At 36.1% G+C, this 26,178-nt stretch overlaps 1 protein-coding gene across 2 annotated transcripts in view; it reads left to right on the top strand.

Annotated features, from left to right (window-relative positions):
• The first annotated feature begins 22,638 nt into the window (after positions 1 to 22,638).
• Positions 22,639 to 26,178, top strand: part of PDGFD (platelet derived growth factor D) — a 248,819-nt gene continuing 245,279 nt past the window's right edge. Inside the window, exon 1 of one of the 2 annotated variants that reach the window (XM_001099616.4) lies at positions 22,639 to 23,372. In XM_001099616.4, coding sequence (XP_001099616.2) covers positions 23,249 to 23,372 — 124 coding nt within the window. In that variant the 5' untranslated portion in view covers positions 22,639 to 23,248. The remainder of the gene's footprint in view (positions 23,373 to 26,178) is intronic. The other variant, XM_001099412.4, reaches the window with a different exon arrangement.

The following is a 26,178-nucleotide window of genomic DNA, read 5'->3' as shown; positions in this document are numbered from 1 at the left end:
TAATGCCTTCCATATTTTCTATGTCTACTTCATAATGTCCCCAGTTCCCCACAGGAAGTGGAGAAGAATAATGAAACATTTAAACCCATAAACTTCTAAAGATCTTGAATCTGTGAAGAGGAAAATATAGGGAAAGAGAAGGAGGATAATTACTTAAAAAGAAAAACAATCGTCTAATTAACCAGGTATTAATTAATGGAAGAGTTTCGATATGTGATTATAATAGCTACCACTTAAAATGTATCTGCCATGTGTAATCTACTATCACTTCACACTATTCATGGCAAAAAATCTCATAGTCATCCCTTGATTTATCTTTCTTTTAACTCTCGTACATTTTAATGGCAATAGCTTCCAAACATGTTCCTGCCTCTGTTCAGTTTTTTCAGTCCCCATTCCTACTCTCCTGCTCCAAAACAACATCTCCTTTCACATGGACTGTAGGAGCAGTCACCTTTCTCATTTCTCTGTTTCCATACTTAAAATATACTTGTAATATATTGGACTTTTCCTTCCAACCAGTCTTTGTATTGACAGTTGCCTCTTTCTGGGAAACCCGTTTGATTGTCAATTGTTTTATTCCTTTACATCACTCAGTTCTCAGCTCAAGAATTATCTCCTTGAGGATAATTTTTAATACCACTCTATGGAAAATAGCCTGTCTTCATTTGTTTGGGCTGCTATCACTAAATACCATACACTGGGTAGCTTATAAACTACAAAATGTATTTATCACAGTTCTGAAAATTTAAATTCCAGAACCTAAAATTCATGATTAAGGCATCAACAGATTCAGCGCCAGGTGAAGGACCATTTCCTGGTTCACAGAAGGTAACTTCTCAGTGTGTCCTCACATAGTGGAAGGGGCACGAGGTCTTCCTCCATCCTCTTTTATGAGGGTACTAATCCCTTATAAAAGAGCCTAAACACCTCCAAAGGCCCCGTCTTGCTGGTACACACTGGGGCTTAGGATTTCAAGATATGAATTTTGAGGGAGGGGGGCACGCAAACATACACACAGTAGCATAACTCTACTCGACCCCAAGCCATTCTCCAGTTTATTATTTGGTTTATTTTTTAATTGCTAATTGCTAATGGAAAGTTTCTTATTTGTTCATTTATTTGCTTATTTTGCTTATATCTCTCCTTTCCCTAATCCCTAATAGAAGGTAAGCTCCATGAAAGATATGAATGTTGTTTGTTCTTTTCGGAACTCTCTCCCAAATACACAATGTGACCACCCAGTGGTCACGTTATAGGTAACTAATGAATACTTGCTAAATGAATAAAAACACCAGGTATATTATTAGGTGATATACATCTATTCAAGGAGTAAGTATACCATACTGTCATAATTCTTTTTTTCTAGTTTAGGAAACTGAAAGCTGGGAGAGATTAGATAATTTGCTCAAGATTGCATGAGTAATAAAGTGCATCCATGATTTAAATCCTCATTTGTTCTGATTCCAAAGCCCTTGGCCTTTTTACTGAGTCCTTAATTTCTAAAGGTGACTTCTTTTAATTTGCACAACATCCCTATTCAGTATCATCATCTCCATTTTTTATAGACAAGAAAGCTTAGGCTCGGAGTAATCAATTTTTTTTTTTTTACCCCAAGTCACAGGTGGATTATGCTAACATCAGAATTAGAATCCCACGTTATCTGACCTAATCACATGCTCTTTCTATCTATCATGCCACCTCATCATTCCTGTCACAGAACTAAAGTAAAAGCATTATGTTATAAAACTTTAAGAAGAAAAGCTATTAAAGTTAAGCTATTAAAGGTGCTTACCTTTGTGCTTACCTTTAAACATGTATTAGGCATCAAATGTCTGCATTTGGTATGCAGTACAAATGTTGATAACTGCCCTCTAAAAACATGAGTCTTTAACCTCATCATCACCTCTTTATAAAACAAGTGGTGCTGTAATAGGTCTTTTAGAGCAGTCCGTATTTACAGGGTTACAGTTTCAGTCATCTAGTTAGTGTGCCCACCCAGATTTGAACTTTGCAATAAAATCAGCATTTGGTTATAATTTTGTGGCATAGACTATTACCACTGGATGAAATACATGTTTTCTTCTTCATGGGTACACAGTTGGAAGACTAACATCATTTGCTGGCTCTATCTCATTATGTATGGCCATAAGACTGAATTCCAGAATATGGAACATGAGAGGAAGTGATAAGCACCTCTTCAAAGACTGGTCTAGGAAAACCTTCGGAGATCGTTTACCTTCTGACTGGATGAAATGGAAATGATCCCCGGGTCACCTTGGAAGTGTCCATAAACCTATCCTCCAACACAGCATGGAGTAAGGCACCCTGCCAGCCTGTTCCCTGGAGTAATACTGTGAGCTGAGAAAGAAATAGACCACTCAAGTCTGTTCTGCTACAATCTCTACGATGAATTAACTCATACAAGGTTGCTAAATAGGGGAATAATTTAGAATAATGTAGAGTGGTGTGCCTTTGTATCTGTTATTTCCCAGCACGTTAATGTTTTATGTCACAAATTAACAGCAGCAGAGCACCAACTCTCCCGATATGGCTTAACAGGATAAGTCATGGATGAATACAGAACTGTAACTTCCCAATCATTTCATGTTTGTTCTGAGTTTGGTCACATGCTGTGCATCACAAACTTTGGGTGGTCTTCTCCGGTGGTTGTGGTTGCTATAACTCTGAAAATTAATCATTCCTTGTACCTTTCCCATCATGCTTATTCTACTACTTTTTCAAAATAGTAGCTTCCAAGTAATTCTTGCTTATTAGGAATTTAATGTGTATTTTCCAGGAGACTTTATTTTCTAGAGCAGTTTTAGATTCACAGCAAAATTGAGCAGAGAGTACAGAAACTTCTTGTATACAACCTGACTTCACATCTGCATAGGAGTCCCAACTATTGATACTCCCTATCACAGTGGCACGTTTGTTACAATCTATGAAGCTGCATTGACACATCATTATCACTCAAAGTTCATAGTTTGCATTAGGGTTCTGTCTTGGGTTCATTTTGTGGCTTTTGGCAAACATATAATGACATGTATCAAACCTTATAGTATTAACCAGAATAATTTCACTACCACAAAAACCCTCTGTTTTCTGCCTATTCATCCATCTTGCCCCTGTAACCCCCAGAAATCATTGATATTTCTACCGTTTATTCCAGAGTTGTACCTTCTCCAGAATGTCATATAGTTGGAAACATGTATTTTTCAATGTATTAGTATTTTTTTCTTGTTTTTTAGTATTCCGGTTACAAAATTCCATAGATTGGGAGGGGTCTATCCCAATTCTGTTTTTTTCCCAGTGGTCTTATTATTTTTAATGTGCAATTTTATAGAATGGGTGATTTTTTTTATAATAGATATATTTAGTCTTTACAAAAACACCTTAATTGAGTTTGAGCCATTATGCTTTTTTACATCTCAATGTTTCAAGAGTTAGCTTAAGCTAGTTTATACAGATCATTAACCAAAACCACTTTTACCCAAAGAATAAGGAAATTTTGAAGCAGTATTTTTAGAAGCAGTGTAGCATAGTAGTTGTATGACCTTGAACAAGTCTCTCAATCTTCATTACCATATCTGTCAAATAGATTTAAGAGGTTTCTTAAGTATTCAACAAAACAAGCTGTGAAATACACCTGGCTCAGTATTGGTACACAGCAGTCACTCAACATTTCTACTGCAGTTTTTAACAGCGGCATTGAGATACTAGAATTCCGCCACTTCCTGGCTGGGCAGCCTTAGGAATGTTTCTAACCTCTTAAAGTATCAGTTTCTTCATTTGTAACATAGAATTCATATTTTCATTGTTCCTGGGAGAACTAAGGGAGATACTATATGCAAAACTATTGACATGTACTGGATCACATTTAAGTAGGAAAAAAAAATGGTATCCAAACACTGTTGTATAAACAGTAGCCACATTTTAAAAAATAGGTTTTCAGTGCTTTTCAAGTTACATCTTACAGATAACAACTGTCCTTGCATACATCTCAGAATGGTTCCAGGGATAATCAATGAGAAAAAAATGAGTTTGTAATCAGGGGTAGTGGACATGCCAAGCTTGAGAAAAAGAAACTTTTCAACTATAGTATTGTTCTCTAATTTACTCAGGGACATGTGCAGAGTAAATAACTCTAAGTTGGTAAATAATTTATTAAAATTATTTCTGGATTTTATTGTATTCAGTTTAAAAAAGAGAGATAAGACAAATGACATACATCAAAATAAATTCCAGAATTTGAGAATTAAGCAATAAAAACAAAGCAACTTGAAGAAATAACGCATGAATATTTATCAGTTATTGGCCTGTAGAAAGACTTTTTGAGCGTAATATTATAGAAGAGAACCATAAAATAAGGTTGAACAAACATGACTTCCTGAAAATTTTAAACTTTTACTCAAATATTTAATTTCCCTTTCATCCCCCTAAAAGACAAACAACCGACTAATTCAATTAGGAAAAATATAGGTAGTATACATAGCAGCCAAAAATGAATAAGATTAATGATGTTATTCTATTGGAATCTTTTCAATAAGAAAAACAGAGATATCCAAATAAAAAGACTAGTAAAGGTCAAATTCAGATAATTCACTGCATAAATATTTATTAAGCATCTAGTATATGCTTGATGGTGTTCTAAGTGGTGAGAGTTAATACTGAAACGAATAAGATAGTCATGTTCCCTCCTTCCAGGAAGCTTCTATTCTAATGAGAAGACAATTAAAAAAAGCAAACAGGAGGCAATTACATAAATAAATGATATAATTTTAGGTGACAAATGTTATGAGAATGTAGGGGAGGTGGTTTTAGAATAATGGAGGAAGAGGCTATTTAGGATGAGGAAGCCACATAGAAAGCTTCTCTGAGGAGGTAGCATTTGGACAGAACAGAATGGAATGTGAAAGCGAGCCTTGCCAAAATATGAAAGCAAGGATACATGACAGATAGAGAAAAACCAACGGCATGATCAAGGTCCTGAAGTGAAAACAAGGTTAGCATAGCCTAGCAACAGCAAGAACCATGTGGCTGGAGTAGAGTAATGTCGGAAAGATCGTTGGAAAGGAAGAAGGACCTGATCATGTAGGGCTAGAAGGCAATGAGGCAATACATATATTTTTAAAATTACCTCACCTCATAAATAATAACATACATGCAGGTTAAAAATATAATGAGAAACCATTTTACCTATTAAACTGGCAAGGATTGAATGATAATGCATATTGTTGGAAAGAACAATGAGTGACTGATATTTTCAAATCTCCTAGTAGAAATGAAAATGGGTACCACATTACTGGGGAGCAATTTGATAACTGCATCTAGAGACTTAACACATAGTTATAATATTTGACCACGGAATGTCAATTCTGGAAATTTATGTTGGTGACGAAATTGAATAAATGTAGATACATACACAGATATTAATATGTCCATACATTATCACTTAAAATAATACAACATTAAAATAAATGAAATGTAAAATCATAGATTATGGCATTAGCATGGTACCACAATGATAAAGAATGCTATATAGCAATAAAATTGTGCTTTCACAGAATTTTTAATGAGACACAAAATACCCAAGATAATATGTTGAGGGATAAAAAGCAGGATATAAAAATCACAACCTCCAGTTTATTTTAAAAACAATGAAAAAATCAAGCAAGTAAGAACACTAGAATGGAAGTAATGATAATTACTGGAATGACAAATTATGTGTGATTTTAGCTTTCCTCTTTTATATGCTCTGTGCTTTCCAATTTTTGTCCAATGATATTGTGTCTGTTTTATAACCAGCAAAACAGACAAATGTTGTTACGAGAAGAAAGTTTACATCCAAAAACTTGCTGCTTTAAAATATACATAATATGTATAATGGGTGATACTCACAGTGATTTGTATGTTCAGCTTGTTTGACTGTAGACAGAATTAAGATAACAAAGATGCAGTCGTTTTCTGGATGTAGTTTTGAAAAAATCATCACAGTTTTCTATCATTGTTTCAACAATTATGGATTGTTACATTGGGTAGGGACTATAGAGAGCACTTGGTCAAAATACTTTGTTTTCTGGATAAGGAAACTGAGACCTAGGAAAGATATGTGGTCTTCCAAGAACCCAATGAGTCAGTTGGTGAGAAATGGACTACAACTTCTTTACTTTCTTCTCAGCCCATTTTCCAGTATTACAGAACACCTCCTCCAACCAAACAGCAACAGGACCTACACTCTGAGTAAAAGGGATATGCCAGAAGAAGAAATAAATGACTGGGAGAAACTTCTAGTATGTAGGAAGAAATTGGCTCCTACTGAAGGAGAAATGAGGATACCAAAAAGACCATCAATTAGCAATCTGACCATCTTTGGACAGAACTAAGTGCCAAGAAGAAAGAAAAGATGAAAAGACTCATTAAGAGTCGAGACATGCAAGCTAGAGGAGCAGCCCCACAGAGCCTCTAGTTTTACGTGAATGCCAGAGAATGTTTTGCAGGGCCATAGCGATTAGATTAGCGCAAAAGTAGTTGCAGTTTTGACCAAAACCTCATCAACCTAATAGAAACCATTTATTATTTGGATAAAGAGTACTCAGTGATCTAGAACCTAGAGTGGTAGAGGTCAGACAAGATGTTACAGGTGTTAAGGTGGAGAAAGTGCATCACTAAGGATGTTGCATTTCTAATTTCCCAATGATTTTGTATACTGAAATTCCTTGTGCAACCGTAGGCTGTTTTTGTACCTTAAAAATATTTAGATTGATAGTTTCCCATCATTATTTCTGCTATCAATCTAAAAATCTTTAGATGATAGTTTATCATCATTATCATTAGACCTCATAGATATTTCCCAAATGCTTGATATATTAGTTCCTCAGTGATATAACACATAGAATTGTAATGTGAGATCTATAGTACAATTTAGCAGTTCCAGTATTAACACCGAATTCCAAGACAGTTTGAATGGTACAATGAAGAAAAACACAGAAACTACCATCTAATATAGAAAATTTAATCTTATCACTTACTTACCTTGGACAACTTAGCTTCAGCTTCTTCATCTATGAAACAGGAAATAACATCCACCTAATAGAATTGAGGGGATAAAATGAGATAGGGACAGCATATGAAATAAGAAGGTACAAGGTAAATATTAAAGACTCCGTATCCCTTACTTCTGAATATGTACATTGCTTCCCTCATTTATCCCTTGCATTCTTTCCAAATGTAGTTAGAGTTCATTGAACTAGAACCCACTTATGGTTTTAATGTCCCTTCTGCAGAGCTGTAGTTTCATGTACCTTCAGTGCTTGTTGATCAACTGTATACAGTGGAGATCTCTCACAACCTAAAGATGAAAGTGAAAGCCCATGCTGATGTGAGAACATCTGAAATTGCCCATGAAGCATCGGAATGGATTTCCACAAGTCTGACATGAAATCCTACCATGGATTTCTGCAGCTCCCAGTTCTAGGTCAGAATTGTGTATATGTGTATGTGTGGTCTGGTTACATGAAGAAAGGGGGATTCTTTTTGACATGCAAACTCACTGAATCAGTGGAATAATGAGCAATGTAATGATGGGTCCTACTGCACTTATTGACTAAGTGTGCCTTAGAGGCAGAGGCAAACCCACGGGAAGCCTTGCAAATTTCAATTTTCCATTCCTCCCACAGTGAGCATGCAAGTGAAATGGAAAAATAAATGTCAATTTGAGCTTTCTAATATATTTGGAGGAAAGGGAAATTAAGTTTGAGTGTAAAGCAATTCATTCCTTTTCTGCATGGTTATAATCTAATCATTTCTTTGATGAAAATATAGATGATGAGAGTGGGAACCACAAACTGTTGACCCTATTCCATGTTTGCACCCTGCAGTTACACACTTACGTTATCACTAGTTTAACTGTTCTTAGAAATCTATTTCCCTGTTTTACTTTTTTTTAAAAAAACCTTAGTCATGTACATAAGAATCACCCGTGGAGCTTTCTAAATATACAAATTCCTGGATCTGTCATAAACAATTGTGATTCAGGAATCTGCATGTTTTAACAAACATCTCAATTGATTCTGATACAAATGGCCAGGACTAGGACATTTTGAGAAAACACTATAGGTGTCCTGTTTTTTTCTTTTTTGCTGCTTCCTTCAAGTGAAGACTTCATCCAAGTTCGTCATCTTTCTCTCTTTGTTTTCCACTGAAAATATACTTTTATTTTCTCCAATTTGTAAAATGATCTTACATGTCTCAGCTATCTTTTTCCTCTGACATTTCACTTTTCTTATTCCTATGGTTAATATGGAACATCTTCACTTGGCTTTCAGAACACACACTTGCCTGCTTTTCCTCTCACATGTCAGGCCATTTCTTCTCAGTAGGCTCTGTTGGTTGCTCTTGACCTCCTTCAGACTCTCCGTGTTAATATGCACAGGGCTCTGTCCTTGGATATTTTCTCTTGTCTATCAACAATCACTTTCTTAGTGATGTTCTCTGTCTCATGACTTGTATATCCAACTGTCTTCTTGACATTTCCACATGGATGTCTAAAAAGCATTTCAAACTTTTCAGGCAACAAACGGTGAACCTGATAGCCCTCCAAACCTAATTCTCCTTCAGTCTCCTCCATCCTTCCTGTCGTTTAGACCAAAATCCTTAGAATTATCTTTACCTTCCCCTTTTCTTCTAGACTGTATCCAATACCTTAAGAAATTCTAGTGACTGCACTTAAAATTTTATTTATAATCCAAACCCATTTTATGTATCCCAACTCTGACACTCAGTTCCAAGTCATTACCATTTCTCACTTGGATGATTTAAAGCTTCTTCACTGATTATCTTCCTTGCTCTCATCCTCCCTTTTTAAGCTATGCTTGTTGAAGTAGCTGTTAAAATAAAAGAACATGTCACTCCTCAAAAGCCAATGACTTCTTATCTCATTCAGAGCAAAACTCAAAGTCTGCAGCATGTGCCTCAATGTCCTACAATAATCTAACCACCAGTTGCCCCTCTGACTATCATCCTGCTACTGCCCTACTTATTCCTTCTGCTGTAGCCACACTGGTCTCCTTACTGTTCCTGGAACATGGTGGCACATTCCCACCACAGGGCCTTTGCACGTGCATTTTCCTCTGCCCATAATGTTCTTCTCTCAGATATTGGCATGGCTTACTCCTCCACATCCTTCAGCTTTCACTTATAGGTCACTCTCGGAGAATCTTTTTCTGGCCAACCTGTCTAAAATCTTAACATGCCCTTCCCCGTCCTTAACTATTAGCACTTCATAATTTGTAATCCCTTCTCTGCTTCATTTTTTAGCCTTAGCCCTTATTTTAATGGCCAGATATTTTACCTTTGTTGCCCATATTTGAATGCTAGTTTCATCGGTGTTTTGTTTGATACTGTATCCCTAGCATCTAGAAGAGTACCTGACACACAGCAGGCATTCAAGACATGCTAGTTAAATGATTTAATGAGTGTATTTTTAATTCCTGGGGTCCCGCAATCCATTCAGTTTACTTCTAATATCTTTTGCAGTTCTCTCCTTCACATTTTCTAACCTCTTTTTGGCTCATGTGAGCATGTGTCAAATAGTTTTTTGTGACCAAATAAAGTGCTCTGTTTTCACCTTAATATTGTATTTACTATTACTCGGGAGGCTGAGGCAGGAGAATCACTTGAACCCGGGAGGAGAAGGTTGCAGTTAGCCCAGATCACGCCATTGCACTCCAGCCTGGGCAATAAGAGTGAAACTCGGTCTCAAAAAAAAAAAAAAATGTATTTACTGTTAACTTTTACTGTTAAAATGGTAGCCTTCACTTTTTTAGTGCTTCCTGTGTGACAAGTACACTCACAACCAACCTCTAATATAATGTTATTTCCCCATTTTATAGATTAGGAAAGTTATCTTTGAATAAGCGACCTGAGATCATGTTTGGTGGTTCTCCTTGGTTTGTCCCCAAAGCTGACCAAGCTTTATCCATCAATCATGTTTTGCCCTATTATACCAATGCCATACCACATTGCTTCACATGCAATTAACTGCTGCATCTTTGAAACACCTTCATATCCTAATTATGACACATTATCCTCCCAAGATTTACTTCATATGCATCCACCTTTGTTCTTTCATTTAATAGTAGTATCTTAAAACTCATCTTATATTTGCACTTCTCTTAACACTTTGTCGATAAAGACTTTATTTCCATAGCTTTTATGTCACTTGACTTCAAAAATCTCTCCCTCTCTTTCTCTTGCTTTATATATTTCCCTCCCCTAGATCTCTCTACAGTTAAACAAACATAGAATTCCAACCCCACTTAGAAAAATGTGTCATATAAACCAATGTTAATACTTATAGCCAATGTCAGCATAAAATTTGGATAACTCATTGTTTCAAAATGAATTTTTGGCTCATTAATGTAGTGAGGTTATTTGCATAGTGAAAAGGGATTAACATATGTGCCAAACATTTCCCCATAATTTTTTGTTGGGTAGATGTATTTATTAGAATGATACAATAGAGACAAAATTTGAAGGACAGGCAAATTTTAAAGGACACTGACATCTGCTTTTTTTTTTTTTAAGATGGAGTCTTGCTCTGTCGCCCAGGCTGGAGAGTGCAGTGACGCAATCCTGGCTCACTGCAACCTCCGCCTCTCAGGTGCAAGCGATTCTCCTGTCTCAGCCTCTCGAGTAGCTGGGATTCCAGGCATGCACCACCATGCTTAGCTAATTTTTGTATTTTTAGTAGAGACAGGGTTACGCCATGTTGGCCAGGCTGGTCTCGAACTCCTGACCTCAGGTGATCTACCCACCTCGACCTCCCAAAGCTGGGATTACAGATGTGAGCCACCGTGCCCGGCCTCTGCATTTTTAATATGATATATTTCTCCCATTTTTAATCATAAAGACTAAAGATAGGCTACCTGACATTAATGGAAAAAACTGACAGAAAAGTGAAAATATCATGATAATTTAATATTTTACAAATTAATCATTTTCTTCTTACTGAGATTGACTGAGTTCAGATGTGGCTCATGAGGAGGTAGTAGCACCTCCACAGAACAAAATTCTAATCCTCAGCAAATATAATGCTCATGATTCTCAAAATAAATGTCCTTCTTCCTTCATAATTCACCAACAAATCTTGTGAGGTTATGTTCTGTAAATCTCTACTTTCTTTAGAGGCAGCTTGAGCTTCACAGTGTTCTCTCTGCATTTTTATTAGAAAAGAGGGGAGGGAGAGATACCGGATTATGAAGGTATTTATGCTAATTCATTACCTTCCCTACAGATGAAGATAGATTCTATAGTCATATTTCACTGAAGCATAACTTCCTTAATATGTGGTAGGATTCTTATTTTTAATAACTCCCTATGAAAAGAAAAAAAGGTTAAAGCTGCTGATTTATAAAAGAGGAAAACATGTAATAAATTAAAAGGAATATATATTCTTGAGTTTATAATCTTTTATGCTACTGAATAGCAAATATCCTGAACTATAACACAGCCACCAGCCAGTGATGAGAAAGAAAAAAAAAAAAAAAGAAAGAAAAATCTGGAGGCAGCTTCAGTCAGTGAATACTCCAACGTAGACAAAAATCTCATCACAGATGTTATAAAAGTCATGCATCAGATTTTCAACCAATAGTCGATCAGGTAATTTCAAGTTCATACAGCAGTAATTCTTTAATGTATTTTTCTCAACTTTATTGTTCTCACTATCATCACTAGCATGTGTCAACCAACATACTGAAAAAATAATCAATTAGATTGCAAGTAGTTAAGGAAAAGTATATTTTAGTCACTGTATAAACATCTTTCAATCTGTTCAAGTTCTTTATGACCTCATTAAAGTAGTTTCAAAACACATCTATCTCATAGAAAATAAAAACTATTGAGTGTAAATGGGTTATTGAATTATTTTGAGAAATATGATACAATATAGATATTTTAGAAGTCTAACATCCATTGGACAATTAAAATGGTTTTACATAGCTAATATGCAATCTTAAGATATGTCATTAGTTTGTGTATCCTTGAGAAAGAAAAAGCTTTCAAACTAATCAAAGGTTTGTTATCTTTAGAAATGTTATGTTTATTCAAAGAACTCTTTCATATTTATTTACATGTACTTTAAAAAAATCACCCTTATGCATAAATAAAAATGAAAATGTGATATGATTTGGCTCTAGTTCCCACTCAAATCTCACCTTGAATTGTAATAATCCCTATGTGTCATGGGAGGGAACCAGTGAGAGGTAATTTAATCATGGGGGCGGGTTTTTCCCAGGTTGTTCTCCTAATAGTGAATAAGTCTCATGAGATCTGATGGTTTTATATAGGGCAGCTCCCCTGAACATGCTCTCTTGCCTGCCACCATGTAAAACATGACTTTGCTCCTCATTCACCTTCTGCCATGATTGTGAGGCCTCCAAACCATGTGGAACTGTGAGTCAATTCAACCTCTTTCCCTTATAAATTACCCAGTCTCAGGTTATTAGCAGTGTGAGGACAGACTAACGCAATATATTGGCTTAAGTATTGGTGAAACTTCTTCAGATTCAGAATCTAACTCTCCTGAATCATGTTTGGGTTGAGAATCATTGAATTCCATGCTTTTCCACATAATGTTATTTTCTGGTCCATTGAAAGTGTTGATAACACTGTACTGCATTTATTTTAAAAATGATCCACTATTGTCTTTGAAGTTTTCTCCTTATCCATTAACAATCCTCCCATCTTTTTTGATACATGGGCTTTCTTTATCATACCTGAGACATCAAGTGATGTTAACTATGTCATGACTGCCACTTGGCCAAAAGGGTTTGACAGATACCGTCAACTATAAAATTTACACTGATTTCAGAGCTGTTCACAATTAGAAAACAACTGCATCTTAGAACTGATTATATATGGCATACTATTTGCCAAATACACTCATGACAGTTTCTGTACAAAAAGTTTATTTTAACATGTAGTCCACATTATCTTGTAGTGTCTCAGTGTTCTCACCTCCCTCACTTTTCTGGCAGTCTTCTTAAATATAAGGTTTAGTTTTTCAGTGCACCCCTCCAAATACTGGCCACAGCATTCTATTAACAAATGAGTCCAAATTGGATGTCTTTCTAACTCATAATTTCTCGAGTTAATGTCTAATATATTGGGGAAATGTTGAATTAAGCAAAGTTAGCAGGATTCTTTAATACGACTTTCTCAGATTCTTTAATATATTGATGTACATTGTGATGATTGAACAGTGGCAAATTATGTAACACTTCTGAAAATTATTTGTCATACAAACTTTTTAAACACGATATGTTATGAGATTTGTGTTTGGAGGAACACCTTTTTGAAAAAGACTTTTACAGTTTTGAAAAAGACTTTTACATATATTTCGAACATAGTTTCTTTTTAATTTCTTGTGTTTGCGCTATGGCATTCTAAATTTCTGGAAACTTGGAGTTTAACATAATTTCAATACAGATAATTCCATATTTATACAGGATTAACAGAAAAGGAGATGGTCATAATGTTAGTTTTTAAGACAATGAAATAATATTTAAGAATAGACATATTTGCCCTTGATTATACAGTGTAGTTACTATATTTCTATCACATACACTTGTTTGTGTTGTAAAAAGACCTAAACCAATGTGACCATGAGGCAAATGCTAAGCTTTGGGGGTAAATATTGGGAATTTCTGACAGTCAAGGTAGATTATGCCTAAACGTTCTCTTTCCCAAAACTTTACTACCAGCTGTTATATTACAATGGTAGCACATATGTCACACATATAAATATTATTAGTAAACAAGGATAAAATAATCACTAGTTCTTACAGCTGCTCTGGCACCTGGGAGCAAGTTTAAGTCTGCGTAGGCACTGGAACCAGTACCTGGCAGGATAGGTTCATGCTGAGGCGAACATGGTGGTATCCTGGCAGTAGGACCAGCTGTCTTTGTAAGTGGGTTGAGAGACAAGGTATTCTGTGAAGTGAGGGATACAGGTCCAACTGGGCTCTACATCAAGGACATCCAACTGTTGACTGTGTTGATTCCTATACCTCATGCAGCCAATAGCAGCAGGCTTGACTTCTTACCAACCACATATATTAATACCATTCATTTCACTGATGAAAAATCATTTCTAGCATTGCTTATGTAAATTAACAGTCATCTTGTATATATTTAGATAAAGATATATGAGACACTAAGCACTCAATTCCCAGAGTGTTTAGTTTGGGCCACGTTTTTTTTTTTTTTTTAAACACATTTTATATTGGATCTAACTTATACACACACACACATCTATGTCACATTGTTAACATTCAAGTATTTTTAAAGTGAATGTCCATTTTGACAATGTAAAACTTTGCCATATTAAACAGAATACAGCCAAAGGAATTTTAAATGTATTGTAATTTAGCACAATGATTACATGTTTCAATTAGTGGAAAATTCTGTAAATATCCATGAGTCCAAAAGAGATATATAAGGCTATTTATAAGATACACACACACACACACACACACGCACACACACATGGATGTATATATAGATATAATGGATTACATGCCATATATATAATTATATCTCTATAATACAAGGATGTTTTAAGTCTTAAATAATCTTCAAATTACTATGTTCAATTTTTGGTTCCTCTTTTTTTCTGCATTAAAAAAAGAATCCTCCCTTGCTCTAAATTCTCCCTTATTATTCTTTATGCTCCACCTTCTAGTTTACTACTTACTGGAGAAACCAGCTATTAGAGTTGATTAAAATTATGTACAAAATGACAAAGCTGACTCTGAATTAGGGCTTACAGGTTTTCCACAGAATGAAGTATACAGAATTTCCACAATGATCTTTGGAACATCTAGTTTGGCTGCTCAGAGAATGCTCCTCAGTTTTGCTGTAGTTCCTTCGGATTGATGAATAAGTTATTTTTGAGACAATATTTTTGAAATTATACCAGATTTTATCAGACTTAGTATTTTCATTTTTCTGTAGTTATGTGAAACCTCAAAAATCAATACAACTTTCTTGAGATTTTTCTGTTAGAGAAACAATTACAACTGTACTGCATTAAGTAAAATTACTCTTACTGTTATAGCACTATTCAAGATGTTGGCCATATTAAGAGGATAATAATTAATTCATATATTTTTCTATTCTCAATATTAAATCATCCTTGTATATGCTGCAGACTGTATTAAGAATGTTGCCAGGCTGTAATAAATTCTTACTACACTTCTAATAATTAAAAACTAGAAAAGAATCTGAAATAGAACTACTCCAAATTCCCAGTTGTATTGTATATGATATGATTATTGTTCAAAAACTGAATCTTGGGGAGACATGGTTATAGAATCACAAAATCCTACAGTTGGAAAAACTTTTATGGTCTTCCAAAACTTCCCCTCAATAAATGCACTTCATTTTCAAAACTCCCTATATTTATGATGTTCCCAATGTAATGCTTTTAATAGTTAAACAATATCCTCTCTCAAGACACAATTTATTTCATTGTTAAACTGCTCAAGTTAGTTTTTTTATAGTCTATTGATTTGAATGTGTCTTCTAATAAATCCCTTCCATTAGTTCCATATACATTATAAAGGAGGAACAGTTTATTTATTCTTTCATATGATAGATCTTCATATTTTCAAGTACTTAAAGATAAATTCTGTCTCTTTGTACCCGTTACCCCTGCCCCAAATCTCCTACTCCCACTCACTCATCTCAAACCTCTATCTTCATAGTTCTTAAGATATGGTTTCCACCTAGATAATTCACTGTTTTATGGCTTTAACAGTATGCATATTAGTGTTTCTACATCTTTCTTTCTGTAGGGCACCTAAACATATTTAAAAGATGAACCATTTAAGACACTAAGACGGAAATTTTATCTTCATTACTTTGAAATAAGCTGCTTCTTTTCTATGGTTTCCTACATCCTTTCTTTGTCACTTTTTAATTGTTTTCTACTTCGTCCAGTTCTTTCTTGAGATCTCATCTCATTGATTGTTCCACATGAAATCAGTAGGCTTGCATATTTATTTCATTCTTTCTGAGAGGTTTAGTGTTTCCTGCCTCCGAAATGGCCAAAAAGCAGTTCGAATTGGAGGTGGCTCTTCATAGCTTTGAAATTGCTCTATGCTCAAACATAAAAAGTATAATCATGAAACTTATGTCATGACATTTCAAAGATACCACATTATTTTACACTTTAGGGTCATTTTAATTAGTCAATCAGTATGTAATGCTGAAAAATACTCAGAAGATTATGTTGATGTGACTAGTCAATGTTGTCTAGCCTTGATCAGAATCTCCCTTTTGGGGCAAGTTTAAAATTTTCAATCAGAGACTTTCACAGTCTACTCAGGAAACAAATTGTTCGTGGCGCGCGCGCACATACACACACACACACACACACACCCCTCATATAGTAGAGTTGGTACGAAATGATGTAATTTATTTCTATCTATCACAAGTTAGTTTATTAAAAGTAAACTGCATTATTCATTTGACACAACACATTCAATATTTTTTTCTCTTCCATAGTGCAATTTGTTTTGTTTTCATAGACTAGATATAAGGAGGGAAATACTGAATGATAACGAAGATTTTAGAACACAAAAGATGGCCCAATCCCAATCAATTAAAACCAATTTTTTATGAAGGAGAATACATATCAGAAGAGCAAAATTAGTGGTAGGGAAAAAAGAATCAGATGATTAATAAGGGTTAAACATTCCCTCAAGTTTTAAATATCATCTTACAAATAACGCAATAAATTCAACATTGGTTCAACTCCAAAGGAGAATAAATGTGTAATGTAGAACTTCAAGGGGCATAAATATAAAAAAAGATTTTCATTATAGAATTAAAGTCCTCACACATAGAAAGGAACATCTAAAGACTCAAAGACCAATTTCTTGCTTAAAAAACAGCAAAGTAAGAGGGAACTTGAAGTGTGAGAGTAACTGGATATAAGCCAATCTCATAAACAGTGTAGAATTCTAAAGGAGACTGGCAGACCTCCCAGATCAATTAAGGAAGAAATCCTGCAGAATAGGCATATATCCATCTTTGAAACTTTAAGTTTAGATAATGCAGCTCAAAGATGGGTAAATGAAAATAAAAAATGCAACTAAACTGAAGAAAAATTATAGATATACAGATTTTTTTTTTTTACATGCCAAACTAATAACCAAGTGACTCATTCTGTTAAACTGAATTATTAGTTAATTCCATGAAGTGAAGGATAACTAATGCTTGACAGAACAGATTATCTGACTGACAAATTGAACCTATTTCTTGTCAACAGGTCAAGCTGATAGCCTCAACTACAACCAATATTAAATGATTAAATCTAGAAGTTACTGCTCAAAATGTGTCAGCACTATAACTGGGTAAATTGTATTTAACATTGCTATGTAGGATGCTAGAAATATGTGGTGGTTATATACGTACATTATTGATATATACTATGTATATAAGCCATAGACAGTAATAAAAAGTGAAAACACCTGGACTTATGATTGTATTGACATGCACTATGATACTTTTCTTCAAGTTAAGACTTAGAAATAGAAATAGGCCTGCATTTCAGTTTATCAAGCAGGAGGAAACATCACTACTAATTGTCTTGTATTTTTATGGTAGACATTTAGTGTGTGCCACTAAAATTACAGTTTTAAAGAAAAATATCTAATAATAAGAAACTCAATGTCATGGCCTGTTGAGGAAAGGCAATACTCAGGTCATGGATTTCTTCACCAATAATTAAGGAGAGACAATGCTGCTTTGAAATAAATAAATCAATAAGTTTCAGTACTCCCAAAAGATTTAATTTCAGAGTCATTTTCTGCCTCTTTACACACAGAGAATGTAATGCTTTTAAGAAAAGATCTTACAAAGTATTTTTAGAACTGTTTTATGATTAATAATAATAAAAATAAAAGGATAAATGTGATACACATGGCAAAAAAGTCAGTTAAAACACAAAAGAGTTTTACAAAAAGGGTAAGTTTGTTAAAAGGAAAGCATTGGGTGGCTTGGATAAGGGTGTGCTACTTAGGGATGACTCAATGTAGTTTAATAATAATGTATTTTACACACGCTTGTTACAAAACATTCTGTAACTATGCTGGTATTGTAGGTATTGTAGGCTGTTAAAGTCATTTGGCACTAATTCAGAAAAATTACCATAGTTTGTCATTTTATGAATATTTAATTTCATTCTTTAGCACCCAGTGTATTTATACATTATCTTCTTTAATGTTGAAAATAAGCAAAATTGAATCCAGATCTTCCTAGCCAATTCATTGGTCAAAATCGTTTTACTAATTGTCTTAAATCATCAATGTTGTCTTTTTTCTAGACTTATATCATAATTTTAATAAACTGCATTTCATCTATTTAGTTAATTCTACCACAAAAACGTTCCCATCTAGATACATTTGAATAATTGATTCTTTAAAAGAAAATACAAGTTTAAAAGCAAAAGTAACTATTAATGTTAGATGGAAAACTAACATTTGGCTTTCATTGTGGTATATATTAGTTAATAACATTTCAAAACGTCAACTTATTGAAATTTGTAGAAACATTTAATTCTCGTTTATAACCAAACTTTCTAACAACTATTTTAAATGTACCTGGGCATGATAAGCTACGCATTTACCACACAGTAAAAAATTATGAGTGAAATCAAGATTTATATAAAACAAAATATTCAGAATTCTGAAAGAAGTATTGAAGGTGATCTACCATAACACTCCCAATTTAAAGGGAGGTATTAAGGTCCCATGAAAGTTCAATGTTTACTAAGCTCAATAGTCTACTGGTAGAGCAAAAATTAGAATGTCATTTCATAGTGCTTTGTTCTCTCTGAGATCTAGTGAGTGCAGGATGAACAACAGAGGAATGTTCTCTTTGAACGGAGTAGCCTTCAAAAAATAACTACTATTGTCAAAACAAAGTTACAATTCAAAGACTGGTAAAAGTTTAGTTAAAAAAAAATAGCACTGTGGTGAGCCACTTGCAGAGATGAGAAGGCTTCAAACGTCATGCCACATTTCATTTCTTTTCCACTGGGGCTTTTATTGAGTAGTGAAAGAAGCCAAGGATATTTGAAAATGTAATGGAAAACACTATTCTTGTGTCGTATTAATGAATTGAAAACAGCACATGATAAAAACAGTGTCACATACTAATCTACCCTTTATGAAGTCCTTATTGCTAGAATATTTGTTCGAAATAAATGCCATCATAAATGGACCTATTAAAAGTTGATCTCACGTTTTAAAAAATTCTTTTACACAATAGATTTACTTTTGTTTTAGTAATATGAGTGTCATTGAACAATGGCTAAATATAGAATAGTTGACTTACGTTAGCCTGAATAGTAATAAATATTTATAAATCTGATTTCATTTTGTTGGCTCATGTTCTTCTAGTTGACCTACAAGCATTCAAATTATAGTGGTAAATTCACTATTTTGGTGAGTCTGAGATACAAGTAAAAAATAAATGGAAACAATCTTATCTTCTGTCTTTGTACCAGACCTTTCCCACTAATTTTTTTATTAAATAATATTCTGTGTACAATGATACCTTAGTTGATATGATCAAACTAACTAGTAAGAATTAATTATTAGATATTTTAAAACCAGGTTGAGAATAATTGGTTCGGTTCAGGTGCCTAATTTGTGTTTTATTGTTGATTTTGGATATTTACTGACATTAAAGATCAAGAACATGTTGATTATATGTGATATCCTTTACTATTCTTACCTACAATATTTGAAATTATGAATTCACAATGCCTTAGGAGCTCAAAGTATTAGTATCTTGGAAAACACTACATTGACTATTTAAAATTCATTATTTTATATAAGATATTAATACACAATTTTAGCATTTTGATACTTGTAGTAAGTCAGTATCTTGATGCGTGTCATAATTACATAATTAAGTCATTTGCAAAATTTCTCAGTTTTTCTATAGTCTCATATCAGAAGCTAAGTATGAAATTGAATGAGCATTTCCAACCATTTCTAAAAAATGGTATCACATATTTCAATCAGTCCCTACTCCTATCCCATTTATCTCCACCCCTTTTCACTTATTAACACAGTTATATACTTACTTGTTTATGTTCCCTTTCCTCCATTAGAATATAAACTCTAAGAGATTAGGAACTTTGTTTCTTGTTCACAATTTAATCCCTAAGATTTTTAGACCAGGGCACAGCACAAGGGGAAAAGCCAATGCTTAATTAATATCTGTTGAATGAATCAATGATCCTTAGTGTCTCTCCCAGAGTTTCACTATATCCTGAAACAATGTAATTACATCTTTTTTCCAGGGGCTTTCAAACTTCTTTGATCATACCCCAAAGAAGTAACTATTATATTGCAGTGTTCCTGTAACTGAAACAAAATATTCATAAAACAATATCTTCAATGAACCCTGATAATTAAATTTCTATACTATTGTATTCTAATCCATTTATGTAAAACATTATTCTGGTATTGAAGTTGATTTCATGACCCACAAACATAATTTTTTTTTATTATTATACTTTAAGTTCTAGGGTACATGTGCACAACGTGCAGGTTTGTTACATATGTATACATGTGCCATGTTGGTGTGCTGCACCCATTAACTCGTCATTTACATTAGGTAGATCTTCTAATGCTATCCCTCCCTCCCCCCTCCCCACAATAGGCCTCAGTGTGTGATGTTCCCCTTCCTGTGTCCAAGTGATCTCATTGTTCAATTCCCACCTATGAGTGAGAACATGCAGCGTTTGGTTTTCTGTTCTTGCGATAGTTTGCTGAGAATGATGGTTTCCAGCTGTATCCTTGTCCCTACAAAGGACACAAACTCATCCTTTTTTATGGCTGCATAGTATTCCATGGTGTATATGTGCTACGTTTCTTCATCCAGTCTGTCACTGATGGACATTTGGGTTGATTCCAAGTCTTTGCTATGGTGAATAGTGCCGCAATAAACACATGTGTGCGTGTGTCTTTACAGCAGCATGATTTATAATCCTTTGGGTATATAGCCAGTAGTGGGAAGGAAGGGTCAAATGGTATTTCTAGTTCTAGATCCTTGAGGAATTGCCACACTGTTTTCCACAATGGTTGAACTAGTTTACAGTCCCACCGACAGTGTAAAAGTGTTCCTATTTCTCCACATCCGCTCCAGCACCTGTTGTTTCCTGATTTTTTTAATGATTGACATTCTAACTGGTGTGAGATGGTGTCTCATTGTGGTTTTGATTTGCATTTCTCTGATGGCAAGTGATGATGAGCATTTTTTTCATGTGTCTGTTGGCTGCATAAATGTCTTCTTTTGAGAAGTGTCTGTTCATATCCTTTGCCCACTTTTTGATGGGGTTGCACAAACCTAAATTTTGTAAAATACCATGTTAGTCCGAAAAGTCAATAGAGGTGAAACATGTTGATCTTTGACTACGTCGAAGGGACACATGTAACCTAGTCCTTGTTGGATGGTATAACATCTTGACAAGGCTATCTTTTCCAGACCTTCCTGCCCTTCTCAGTCACTTAAAGTTCCCTGTGTATGGATATCACTTACCATACCCCAGACTTTCAGGGGTTGGAAGGTTTGAAAAATACTGAAAATTTTCTCTTCTAGATCTCATGAGCGAGAAGCTGAGAAATTATAAAAATTTGGATTTGGATTCAACTACAAACCAAACAACATGCTAAACATTTTTTCACATCATTCTCACCACAACCATACACATTAAAAATGGCTGCTCCTGCAAATAAAGAAACTGAGTCTTGAAAGATCAGATGATTTGCTCAAGGAGACAAAGCTACTGAGCAGCGAGTCTGGACTCACTCCTTTTCCAAACACAGTCCCTTGGGCAGCCAGATGCAAGATGCAAAACCAGAGGCAGCCCCTCTGGACTGCTGAGCTTCCAGACAGAGTAGGGAGAATCCCAAAAGCCTCAACGACCCATGCCTCTTCCTATGGACTGTGAAGGCAAGTGAGCAAGAGTGTTCTCGTTCTTCCCTTTGCTCGGTCTGTCCCTGCTCAATCCCACCCTGTCCTGTTGCCCTTTCCTGTTTTATATAGTGCATATAAAAACGCTCGTGAAGACTTCTTGCCCTTATTGTACACTGCACCACATGGCCCATCACACCTACAGCCCTGTGTGATAGGTGGCTCATCTTGCTGCACCCTAGAAAAGGCATTTTGGTGTCCAATACTCTCTGGTACCAGAAGGCCGTGCCTCATCCTGGAGTTCGCGAAAATTGCAAGCTGCGCCATCGCTCCATCAGTCTCGACCTTTTCTAGGGCATTTGTGATAAGGTGGAGGGACTCAAGAGTAGCTTTCTCTGGGTGATATACTTTTATTTTTATTTTATTCCCTGAAAAGGTATCCTTGACTCACCCAAAGGTCACACTGACGGGAGCTCAAAGAAAAGCTCAGAATTTAGCTCCTTTGTATTGTACTTTTTCACTATACACAGTGAAATTTTAACTAAGTAGAGTCTCACTTTGGTTATTGTAAAATAAACACTCCCAACTCCAGTCCCCGTCCCCACATCCCACTACCAACAAGGCGGAGAGCTGAGGCTTGTGGATGGATGTGCCAGTCACCTCTGAAGAAGTGCTGGGATTCCACCCTCTCCCACTTCCTCCTGGCCACTGTTTCCTGAGCCCTTTCAGGTCCAGCCAGCAGGGTAAAGCTCAGGGCGGTGGGAAGAGTCCCGGCTGGCGATTAAACTGGGCATGCTCAGTGGCAGAGCAGGTTTAGGCCCGGCCTGGGAAACTGGGCAGCAGAGGTGCTCGCGCCGCCGCTCTGAGCCCGAGTGCGCGCCTCTTAGGGGCCGCGACAGAGGCTGGAAAACGCAGCTGCTCCGCTCGCCTGCCCCACTGAATTCGGCGCTGCCCGCCCCCTGCAGCCTGTGCTGCAGCTGCCGGCCACCGGAGGGGGCGAACAAACGTCAACCTGTTGTTTGTCCCGTCACCGTTTATCAACTCAGCACCACAAGGAAGTGCGGCACCCACACGCGCTCGGAAAGTTCAGCATGCAGGAAGTTTGGGGAGAGCTCGGCGATTAACACAGCGGCCCGGGCCAGCGCAGGGCTAGCGCAGGCGGCTAGAGCGCAAGGCGGCGCGGCGTCGGTCCCGGGAGCGGAACCCGGCTTTTTCTTGGAGCGACGCTGTCTCTAGTCGCTGATCCCAAATGCACCGGCTCATCTTTGTCTACACTCTAGTCTGCGCAAACTTTTGCAGCTGTCGGGACACTTCTGCAACTCCGCAGAGCGCATCCATCAAAGCTTTGCGCAACGCCAACCTCAGGAGAGATGGTAAGAGACTCATTTTGGTTTTTAACTTAAAAAAATCATGTTTGCTATTGTTATGGTTCTTTCTGTGTTTTTCCCCTTTCTTTTTGAATCTTTAATGTGAACTCGTGCTGAATGCATTGTTTGAGGAGGGACGTCTCCTGCCTGTCTCCAGTCCTGAGAGAGCTCCATTTCCGGAATGGGACTGAGAGGTGTGGGACTCGTGCTGATGGGGATAGGTATAAGCCAGGTGGCTCGTCTTGCTGCACCCTAGAGAAGTCTTTTTGGTGTCCAAGCCTCTGGTACCAGGATGCGGTACCTCATCCTGGAGTTGGCGAAAGTTGCAAGCTGCGCCGCCCCCTGGTCAGACTCAACCTTTCTTAGGCGATTTTGATAGGTGGAAGGACTCAGGAGTAGCTTTCCCTGGGTGATATATGTTTATTTTAATGTAATTAATTAATTTATTTTTACGACGGAGAGGAGAAATCATACGTTTCAGTCCAGCAGTTATATCTGGAACAGTGACAATTTATCTATATTTATTTTCAGGAAATGGCAATGTGCAGCTTATTGCCCTTTAGGTCCCCTAAGTGACTTTCCTGTTGAAGTTCACCCTGACTCAGAAGCTTCGAGTGTAGGAGACGAAGGCTTCTGAGGTTTCATCTGCACCACAGGGGCACCGGGCTTCTACTGCTAGTTTCCTTGCAGAGGCGGCTTCCAGCTATCTGCAAGGAGCACAGCTCCCGAAACAGCTGTCCTAAGCAAGGTCCCAAGCCAGCTTGTTTTCCTTTACTCTAGAGGACACCTGGGTCACTGGTTCCAGAGACCCTAAGCTGAGTTTATTTACTTTCTGGGGTCTCCACCTAAATCAGAAGTTGATTTATCCTTCAAGTCCTAACTGTAGCTGATGTTCCCAGTAAATTTTAGCTGTTCTGCCATGTACCTGAACTGACCCATAGGCTTTTGGATTTTGTTTTTTCCTGCGTCAGTATCTGTCTCTCCTGCTTGCTTAAAGTACTAACACATCTCCCAAGGAGACCACCAAGCAATTGTTGACGGCTTCACAGTTTCAGCTGACAGTATTTACCTGTCTTGGCAAATTCGTATTAGCCATCTTATCAGTTTCTTTCTTGGTATGTCCTTAATTTGGAATTTACTAAATGACTTTTGGACTTTGCAGGGAAACCACAATTTCATTATGTTATCTGATGATGTGTAGACTGCGGATATCAGTGTACTCGTCACCTGAAGTGGTGTGGATTGATAGCAGGAAAGCCACAGAGTCACCTTACTGTTTCACAGCGTTTTTATGTAAAAGATTCCAGCCGTGAGTTTTTGGTAACTCTCTGTCTTAGTTAAAAGCACATAATTTTTTTTTTTTAACTAAAGGATTAGGCCCAAACCAAACTTTTTTGGTTTTTTGTTTTTACTCTTTAATGTTTTCACCAGGGACAGATCTCCTAGTTGATCTTGCAGGTTTGTTATTAGTTGCACTTTGTATGTCCTTTTAGCTACATAGAGTAAAATTCCATTTATAATTTGCATGACTTCATAGCCATAATTTTGTAATCTTCAGCCTCCCAAGTATCAGTTACAAGAAGTCAAGGACAGAAAATGAAAAGCTTGTAACTATTGCCCATTAACCCAAGATTCTGACTAAAACCAAGTTATGTAGCTCAGCAGGGTTTTTTTTTTTTTTTAAAGAGAATAATCTCATTTTAGTTTCATTGTTAAAACTCTGTACATCTCCATATGTTTGTCCAGTCTATATAGGAAATGGTATGTTTCAAGAAAGCTTTAAAAACTACCCTGGATTTCTCATTTCTTCATATTTTAGTAAAACTGTTTTGCAATTACTTTAATAGTACACACACACACACACACACACACACACACACACACACACTTAGTTCTGATTGCTCAATACTTTCCTTAACATCAATGTCATCTTACAAACAAGACTGGAAAGGAGAAAAAGGTAGTTATACCTTAAAATTTGTTTTCTATAGAGTAAAAATTGTTAATATTCATAATGCATTGTTAGTTTATAAAATAAACGTTATAAAATGTTCAAATGGCAGCTTTTTCCTAAATGAGTATGCATTCTTCAAGAGGGGCAATATTGTCCCCCAATGGGGTGCAATTAGATCTTAGAGGGTGAACACAGTCTTAGATATTACAACGGTCTGTGTTACTTCAAAGGGCTAGCAGATATAAATAGATATGCATTTCTGTGGCATTACCAATCACAAGAAGGGAGAGTGATCAGAAAATAAGTCTAAAAAGAGTCTTTAAGGGATGAAGGTTAGCAATAGTGAAAAAATGGTTGAGAAACATTGGCATAGAGTTTTGGTGGAAGAGTAAGAATAATGGGGCTATGAAAAATTCTAGACGACACTTGGAAAATCTTAATGGCCATAGCTGACAGAGAGAAAGTAATAACTTATTAAATTAAAACCTTGTTCTGATTCCAGACATTGTCAACCTGCTCTCCCAAATTTTTCTAATGACTCATTGAAGACGATGATATTCTTGCTCATTTGACTATCAGATTAAGACATGATAAAAGCTTGAGGAGGACATGAACATGGAATATAAAAAGGAGAAAAATAGAAAATGAAAGTTTCTAAACATGTATTTAGGGTCTTTAGAAGACCTGGCTTTCAGATTGCAAATGATAGGAAATCGCAACAAAAAATTAGAAGTGAGCTTTGGGAGTTTTAGAAACCATTACCTGATGATGAACATACTTGAATGCTTTTCATTTGTTCCTGCTGGCCCTGTTAGTTGCTGCTTAATGTTGGGATGAAGAAAGGGGCAAAGAAGCCAG

Source organism: Macaca mulatta, chromosome 14 (genome assembly GCF_049350105.2).
Source record: "Macaca mulatta isolate MMU2019108-1 chromosome 14, T2T-MMU8v2.0, whole genome shotgun sequence".
Taxonomy (NCBI): Eukaryota; Metazoa; Chordata; class Mammalia; order Primates; family Cercopithecidae; genus Macaca; species Macaca mulatta.
This window is presented reverse-complemented; position numbering and strand designations above follow the sequence as displayed.